This window comes from Monodelphis domestica, chromosome 6 (genome assembly GCF_027887165.1).
Source record: "Monodelphis domestica isolate mMonDom1 chromosome 6, mMonDom1.pri, whole genome shotgun sequence".
Classification (NCBI taxonomy): Eukaryota; Metazoa; Chordata; class Mammalia; order Didelphimorphia; family Didelphidae; genus Monodelphis; species Monodelphis domestica.
In genome coordinates this window covers 5,668,435-5,676,771 of record NC_077232.1, presented here as the reverse complement: position 1 = coordinate 5,676,771, position 8,337 = coordinate 5,668,435, and the positions used below count along the sequence as shown (strand labels likewise).

General features: G+C 58.1%; 1 protein-coding gene across 1 annotated transcript; it reads left to right on the top strand.

Annotated features, from left to right (window-relative positions):
- The first annotated feature begins 430 nt into the window (after positions 1–430).
- Positions 431–3,061, top strand: GSTP1 (glutathione S-transferase pi 1). The gene is made up of 7 exons (XM_056801201.1): positions 431–595; positions 743–778; positions 967–1,073; positions 1,165–1,252; positions 1,717–1,820; positions 2,305–2,412; positions 2,828–3,061. Coding segments are annotated over exons 1-7 (633 nt in total). The 5' UTR covers positions 431–594; the 3' UTR covers positions 3,017–3,061.
- Positions 3,062–8,337: the final 5,276 nt, after the last annotated feature.

Genomic DNA, 8,337 nt, shown 5'->3' with positions numbered 1-8,337 from the left:
CAGAGGCTCGGGAGAGGAGGGACTTGTCCGGGATCACCCCAGGGTGCACGGGGCTGACCTGGTGCCCTGCCTCTGTCCTGGGCTCTCTTCCCCAGACCCGTCAGGGGCTTCCTACACTTGCCTCCCCCCCAGGCCCTGAGACACTCATCGGACGGGGACCCCCTGCAAGCTCCAGTCTTTGGGCATTTGCCCTGGCGGTGCTTCTACCGGAAGCCTTTCCCCCTCTTCCGGGGCCTCCCTCAAAGACCTCGGATCTGTCCCGCTGTAGCCAGTTTGTAGCCAGCTCTCCGGGTCTTCCCGCCTTCCTCTGCGCACGCCCCACCCCGCCCAGTCTGGCCTCGCAGCCCCTCCCCTGGACCCCCAACCCTCACCCCGGCTGACCCGGGCTGGCCCTGGCCCTGGGGGTGCTGCATGACTTAGCACATTCCAAGGCTGGGCGGGGGAGGGGGGAGAAACGGGAGAAGAGGGGAGTCCGGGGCGGGGCCGGGGGCGGGGCCTGGGCGGGGCCCGGTCAATATTAGGCGTTGGGACTGCCTCCGCCTGCAGCCAGCTCAACGGACCACACTTGCTTCCTACCTGCCGCTATCTGCTGCGAGTAAGGCCCAGGCCTCTGGGGACGGGGACGGGGGTGGGGGGGCGCGGGCTGCGAGGGGGGGCGCGGGCTGCGGGGGGGGGGGGAGGGACTGCGGCTCCCCCTTTCCCCCCCTCCCCGCTGACCTCGCTCTGCCCTCGTCTCTCGCAGTGCCCCCCTACACCATCGTCTACTTCCCGGTTCGAGGTAATTCGGGGCCCCGATGGGGCGGGGGGGGGGGGGGCCGGGGGGGGGCGGGGAGCCCTCCCCCGCGGCCTAGATCCTGATCCCTTAGATCTCTCGGAGGAGGCCCGGGCGCGTGTGGGGGAGGGATTTAGGCGGCCGCCCCTCCCCCCTTCTCCCGGGGGAGCCCCTGAGCTCTTCTGCCCCACCAGGGCGATGCGAGTACATCCGGATGCTGCTGGCTGACCAGGGCCAGACCTGGAAGGAGGATGTGGTGACCCGAGACAGGTGGATGCAGGGAGACCTGAAGGCCAGCTGTGTGAGTGGTGGGAAAGGAAAGAGCCGGGAGGGGGTGCGCAGTGCCAGCCTTGCCCAGTGGTAAACCCCTCTCCCCGCCCTCTGCCCCCCAGCTCTTTGGGCAGCTCCCCAAGTTCACAGATGGAGACGTCACCTTGTACCAGAGCAATGCCATCCTGAGACACCTGGCACGCAAGCATGGTACGTCCCCAGAAGAGTTCGGGCACCTGGGGGGGCAGGGCCTGTGCCTGGGCACCTTGGGGGGGCAGGGCCTGTGCCTGGGCACCTGGGGGGGCAGGGCCTGTGCCTGGGCACCTGGGGGGGCAGGGCTGTACCTAGGCACCTGGGGGGGGCAGGGCCTGGCTCAGACATAGCTGGGATCCAGTGAGGGGGAAAATGAGATCCTGCCCGGAGGAAAAGCACCTTCGGTTCAGCCAGCTTTGGAAAGTGCCTCCTGATGCCAAGCACTGCGCTGGGCAGGGGATCCAGTCGAGATCACTGAGTGGGTCATTTGGTGCCCTCTGGGAGCCCCTGTGGGGAGGGAGGAGGGACGGAGATCATTACATACTAGTCCAAGGAGCCCCCTGAGGCGAATGAGCCCGTTGCCAGGGGTCGGGGAGCCGAGGGGGGCCGCCCGACCCTCCCTCACGTCTTCCCCTTCTCAGGGCTCTACGGAAAGAACGAGATGGAGGCGACGCTCTTGGATATGGCCAACGACGGGGTCGAAGACCTGCGGCTCAAATACGTGAAGCTCATCTACCAGAATTACGTGAGTGGCAGGAGAGCCGGGCCGGCGGGGGGCCTTCTGGAAGATGCCCCGTCTGGGGCCTGAAGAGGCAGGCCAGGCCCCCGGAGCCTGCGCAGAGAATGGACCCTTGTGGAGGCCGGGTCGGGGACTTTGCAGGCCTCCAGACCATTCTGTGTGTCCTGGATGGCACTTCTGGGGTCTAGAACGTTGCCCCTGCCGGGAGGGATTGCCAGCCCTGGGATGTGGGTGCTGATGTGATCCCCAGTCTACAGAGAGGGCGAGAGGCAGGAGTTGAATTCGGGGCTTCTCGATTCCAAGCCCAGCACCCCTTCTCTGGTCAGCCTTCTGTGGCCAGTGTTGGATCTGCCTGCGCGCCTGCGTGGGCAGGGGAAGACCCAGGGCTGCTCCTGCAGGAGGCGAGACCTAATGGGGGGCTGGGACTCCCCCTCCTTCCCCTTCCGTCTTGTTTCCTAACTGAGCTGGCATGGGTGCCTTGGCTTTGCAGGAGGAGGGCAAGGAGCAGTACATCAAGGAGCTCCCCACCCAGCTGAAGCCCTTTGAGACCCTCCTGAGCCAGAACCAGGGAGGCAAGGCCTTCATCGTGGGGGACCAGGTGAGGCTGTGGGGGACCAGGTGGGGCTGTGGGGGACCAGGTGAGGTTCTGGGGGACCAGGTGGGACTGTGGGGGACCAAGTGGGACTGTGGGGGATCAGACGGGGCTGTGGGGGACCAGGTGGGACTGTGGGGGACCAAGTGGGACTGTGGGGGATCAGACGGGGCTGTGGGGGACCAGGTGGGACTGTGGGGGACCAGGCGGGGCTGTGGGGGACCAGGTGGGGCTGTGGGGGACCAGGTGGGGCTCTGGGGATCAGGTAGTTCGGTGGGAGGGACTTTGGACCAGACTGTGAGACCTGGCAGCATTAGGCTGGGGCCCAGAGAGGGCCAAGGGTAACCTGGCCCCGGCACGGGCTGCCATCCCTGCCATCCCTCCCAGCTCCCCTTGGCTGACCGTGTTCCCGGCCCCACAGATCTCGTTTGTGGATTACAACCTGCTGGACCTGCTGCTCATTCACCAGGTCCTGGCCCCCGGCTGCCTGGACGCCTTCCCCTTATTGTCTGCCTATGTGGCTCGGCTGACCGCCCGCCCCAAGCTCAAGGCCTTCCTGGCCTCCCCCCAGCACACGGATCTCCCCATCAATGGCAACGGTAAACAGTGAGGCCTTGGCTTGACCTTTATCTTACAATAAAAGCTTTCACACAAAGGCCTCGGGCGTCCTCCCTGGGGTGGGGGCTGCACGGGCCCTGCGTACGTCCCATCACAAGCCCCCCCCCCCCGTTTGTGGGGAGCCTCCCCCCAGTGAATGGGCCCCTGGGCCGTCTCCCAGCTCTAACCCCACTTAAGGGTCTCGGCTGCCTTCTCGCCCCTCCCAAGACTCCCTTCTGGCCTGGCCCTCTGGGTGGGATGTCCTGCCGAACGCAGGCAGCTCACGCCGCTCCCCCCTGCCCGCTTCAGCAAGCCTGAAGGTGGAACCACTGAAGAATTGCGGAGGAGATGGGGAGGCCCAGCCCGAGCCCAGGGCTCTGAGAGGCTGGGGGGGGGCCAGTGGCCAGCCTGCTGCTGTGGCACCCAACATGGGAGCCCCGAGTTACGTGACCCCGACAAGGCGCTGAATCTTTGTGTTCCGCCTGTGTAAAATGGAGATACTAATAGCAAGCAGCTCCCAGGCTTGGGCCAAGATCCAGCGAGATGTGGGTAAAGGCCCCTTAGCCCGGCTTAGGTCCCGTATAAATGCGGCTTCCCTCCTTCCCTTCGGGGCCCGGAAGATTTGGGGCTCTGAACCTCGGGGATCCAGGGAGGGGGGATGGGAGTCAGTACTAGAGCCCAGGGGGAGACCAAGCAGGGCTGCCCCCCCAGACATGCAGCAGGGGGCACAGCCTGGCCTCGGCACGAGGGCATCAAGGTAGGGAGAGAAGCATATCGAAGGAAAGGCCAGAGCATCAAGAATGATGGGAAACTGAACTCTACAATGGCAGGCTGAGACTCCTGGGAAAAAACAGGCTTTCCACAAGGACACCTGGAAGAAGTGATGCAAAGGGTGAAAAAGAAAATCGTTTATTATTTATTTATTTATTGAACCCTCACCTTCCATATTGGAGTCAATACTGTGTATTGGCTCCAAGGCTGAAGAGTGGTGGTAAGGGCTAGGCCATGGGGGTCAAGTGACTTGCCCAGGGTCACACAGCTGGGAAGTGTCTGAGGCCAAATTTGAACCCAGGACCTCCTGTCTCACGTGGCTCTCCATCCACTGAGCTACCCAGCTGCCCCCAAGAAAATCTTTTTTTAAAAGTTCGAGGCTCAAATTCTCTTCCTTCCATTCCCTCCCGACCCACTGAGGTGAGCAATCATGAGATCAGTGATAGCTGGGAAATCATGCAAAACATTTCCATGTGAGCCATGCTACAAAGAAGAAGAAGAAGAAAGCCCCCGAATTCCATGTCGTTCTCTCTGGAAGGGGACGGCGTTTCTTATTCCGAGTCCTTGGGAATGAAAAGAAACTCTTGAAGAAAGAGGTGGAAGGTGGAAGGTGAGGAAGTAAGTTACTCAGAAGAGAAATCTATCAACCTGGCCGGAAAAGAGAAGAGGCCAGCCAGAAACCGGACTCCCTTCAAGAGCAAGGAATAGTGAACAAAGTCAAAAGATTTTTCGAAAGAAGGACATTGAGCTACCTCAGCAAAAACAACTGACCTGGAAACGAGGACGGATAATTTAAGAATCACTGGACGCCACGAGCACCACGATTTAAAAAAAGAAAGAGAACGTCTGGACGCTATATTTTAGGACATTTTAAATGAAAAGTGCCCGGCTCAAATTAGAGCACAAAAATAAATATAGAATCCAGATTATCTCCCGAAAGAAATTCCAAAACGAAAGGCCCCAGAAATATCTCAGCCAGAATCCAGAGCTCCCTCTTCAAAACCCCCCAAATACTGCAGCCATCGAGAAGGAGGTCAATCCCAGGAATCACAGCTAAGGTAGCCCCAAATGACTGAAACAAAGTAGAAGACTTCAGGCACGAGGGAACACTTTGAAACTCTGAAAGAATCTAGAGAAACCTAGAAAGGGAAATGTAGTCAAGCATGCACTGGGCTACTTGGGGGCTATTTTTGTTGTTAGGTCATTTTAGTTGGGGGGGACTCGGGGTAACCCAGTTTGGGGGTTTTCTGGACAAAGATAACTGGCGGGGTTGGCCATTTCCTTCTTCAGCTCATTTTCCAAGTGAGGAAATTGAGGCAAACAGGGCGAAATGACTTGCCCAGGGTTACATAGCTTGTAAGTGTCTAAGGCTGGTTTTGAACTCCAGAAGATAAGCCTTCCTGACTCCAAACCAAGCATCTACCCACTGTGCCATCTCACTGCCCTGAGGGGAGCTGGAGGATGACATAGTACTAATATATTAATTGAAGGAGGAGAAACATTTCTTCAAAGACAAGCAGATCCTGAGTGGATTCTGGTTCTGTGCTGCTGCTTTTCGGAAAAAGATAAGGTAAAAGGAAGAATGCATTAGTGGAGAAAGGACAAAGAAGGGGACGACTAGTTAGAGGAATAAATCTTTGAAAAGTTTAAAACACACTGTTCACACTCACTTCAGTCTAGACAGCCCACAAAACAATCAAGCAGGTCCCATTCCAAGTCTTTTCTGTTTCTGAAGTGTCACTCACTGCTCATCTTGACAATTTAACAACCCAGAACCTTCAACCCACTCCTGCTTTTTGGTTACAAGGGTCCTTCCTTCCTTCCTTCCTTCCTTCCTTCCTTCCTTCCTTCCTTCCTTCCTCCCTCCCTCCCTCCCTCATTCTTTCTTTTCTTCTCTCTCTGTCTGTCTGTCTCTCTCTCTGTCTCTCTCTCCTCCTCTCTTCTTTCTTCTCACTTAATTGAAGAGATAGTTGTGGAGCAGTTGGGACAGAGACACAGACAGACAGACTGAGAGACACAGAAAGAGACCACTGATATACTGAAAAACACAGAAGAGAACTGAAAGAAGAACAGACAGTAGGATAGTTTTGAAAGAGCCGGGCTTTTGTTATTATTAGTGCTTTTAAGACTCCTTGGAGAAATTGCAGATGCAAATCCACACCAGCTGGACCCTTCATTTTGTGTTCTGCTGTGTGAATGGAAAGGCCCCTTTCTGGTGTTTGCACCCAATTTCAATTTTGCAGAATTTTTAAAAAGAACATTAAAAAAATCTCTGGAATCCCTCCTCAGCATGGTGGCATTTAAGGCATCAGCCTGTTCCGTGCGGCTTTACAGCCCTGCCGTCCTTGACCTTTATATTTTGACCAGCATTCCCACATTCTTTCTATGTCCTGCCCCACTGCTTCCACCCCCCCCCACCCCCCACACACCTATGTGCACGCCCTCCTCATCGCACTCCTGCCCCCACCTTGCTCGACACCGGATTTCCTCAGGTCCAGGAGCAGGAGCTCTCCAATCTGTGGTGTGGGGAGGGGAAAGAGGGATGGAGATCAAAAAATGCACAGAAGATAATAGAAGGTAATTCAGAAAGAAACAAATGAGCAGAAGTTTTAAAAATAAATTGTAGAGGGGGCAGCTGGGTGGATTAGTAGATTGAGAGCCAAACCTGGAGACAGGAGGTCCTGGGTTCAAATTTGACCTCAGGTACTTCCTAGCTGTGTGACCCTGGGCAAGTCACTGACACCTCCTCCCCCCCCTCCCCCATTGCCTAGCCCAATACACAGTCTTGATTCTAAGATGGAAGGGCAGAGTTTTAAAAATGAAATTAGCCCAAGAGTTTATGGTATACTTTTTTATTTTTTAACCCAGACTTTCAGTCTTGGAATCAAGACTATGTATTGGTTCCAAGGCAGAAGAGCAATGGGGGTCAAGTGACTTGCCCAGGGTCACACAGTACTGTATACTTTTTAAAAAGCAAGTGTGGGAGCGAGCTGGGCCTTTGCAGCTCATACATACAAGGTCCTTACATCCTGCTGTGTGTAGACTTTTTGTTGCATGTGTTTCAGTCGTAATAGACAGTTTTGTCCACCCGGAAGAGGAGGCTTTCCGGTCTCCCCTGTGCCTGCACGCCCGCCCTCCGGTAGTTGGATGGGACCCACTGGGACTGCATGCCACTTCCTGTCCCCCGTAAGGACACCGGGAAGGAGCCCTTGGGGAAGCCGCCTGGGCCTCCTTGCAGCTCCAGCTCTGGCTGATTGGGGGTCCCCACAACCCGCCCCAGCCCCCACCCGGATGAAATTGTCGGACTGAAGGGGGAGGGAGGAGGCAGATGGGGGCGGCGCCCCGGACTGGGGCAGCCACAGCTCTCCACAGCGGACCCAGCCGCGGCAAGGCGGAAGGGCAGGGGCCAGCCAGGCAGGGAGGGGGCTGTCGGGAGGAGCCCGACCCGTGACTCCGGCGAGTCTCTCTGCCCTCGGGCCGCGCTGCCTCTCCTTCCCTGGGCCCGGGTCGGGAAAGGAGCGCGGCTTAGTGTTTGGGGACGCCGCCGTCTGTCTCCCTTCTCCGTGGCCGGGGCTGAGCTAATGAGCTAAGGGGCTGAGCCGGGGATTATCCGTGTAATCCCTGGCTCGGCAAAAGCTCTTTCCCCGCGCCAGAAAGAAGGGCCGGCCTGGGAAAGACCCCTGGGCGCGGCCAGCAGGAAGAGAGCCTCCTCGGCTATTAGAGGGCAATGGAAAGGCCAGGCCGGCCGGGAGCTGAGACGCCGCCGAGATGCCGAGTCACCGGCCTTCGCCCGGCTTTGATCCCACATCCACGGACTGACTCCGGGGAACAGAAGACACCGGCTTCCAGTCTCTGAAGCCTCAGGCTGGCCGGCTTGGCATGCGCCTGGCAAGAAGTAGCAAACCCTGTCTTGGCCTGACCTCTAGTGGCCGTTAGCGGTCTGGCAACCAATAGAACGACCCCCAGGGAGAGCCGGCCCGACTGCCCCTGCTGGGCTGGGCTGGAATGCAGAAGCCCCCTTTCCCTGGGGCTTCCTGGGGCCGGGAGGACAAAGCGGACTAGTGACGGACAGCATCGCGCCGCCAAACCGTGGCCCCGCATCTCTTCAGACGACGGTGACTGCCCAGTCTGCGTCCTTGACCCCTCCGGAGGGAGCTTTGGCCCGTGTGGGCGCCCCTTGCTGGACCTCCTCTCCTCTCTGGGTCGTCAGCACACCTCTCTGTCCTTCTGTCTCCTCTGCTGCCCGGGATGCTCAACCAGCCCCTCCCCTCTCCCCGCCTCACTGGCTCCCTCCAAGAACCAGTTAAAATCCCCCTTTCTGAAAGGGCCTCTCACAGTGGCCCAGGCCCTAGCGCTTCCCTTTGGGGAGGGCCTCGGACCACTGGCCCTCTTCTTGTGCAGGGGCTGGAGCTTCCCTGCTGTCTTTTGTATACCCCCGCTCTGCACAGGGGCTGCACATAGTAGGGGCTTCATACAGCAGGACAAAATGAAAATGTTAATAACACTTAATCAATTGTTGCCTTGACCGTGTGTTACTATGAGTAACTTCTGTCATCGGCAGAA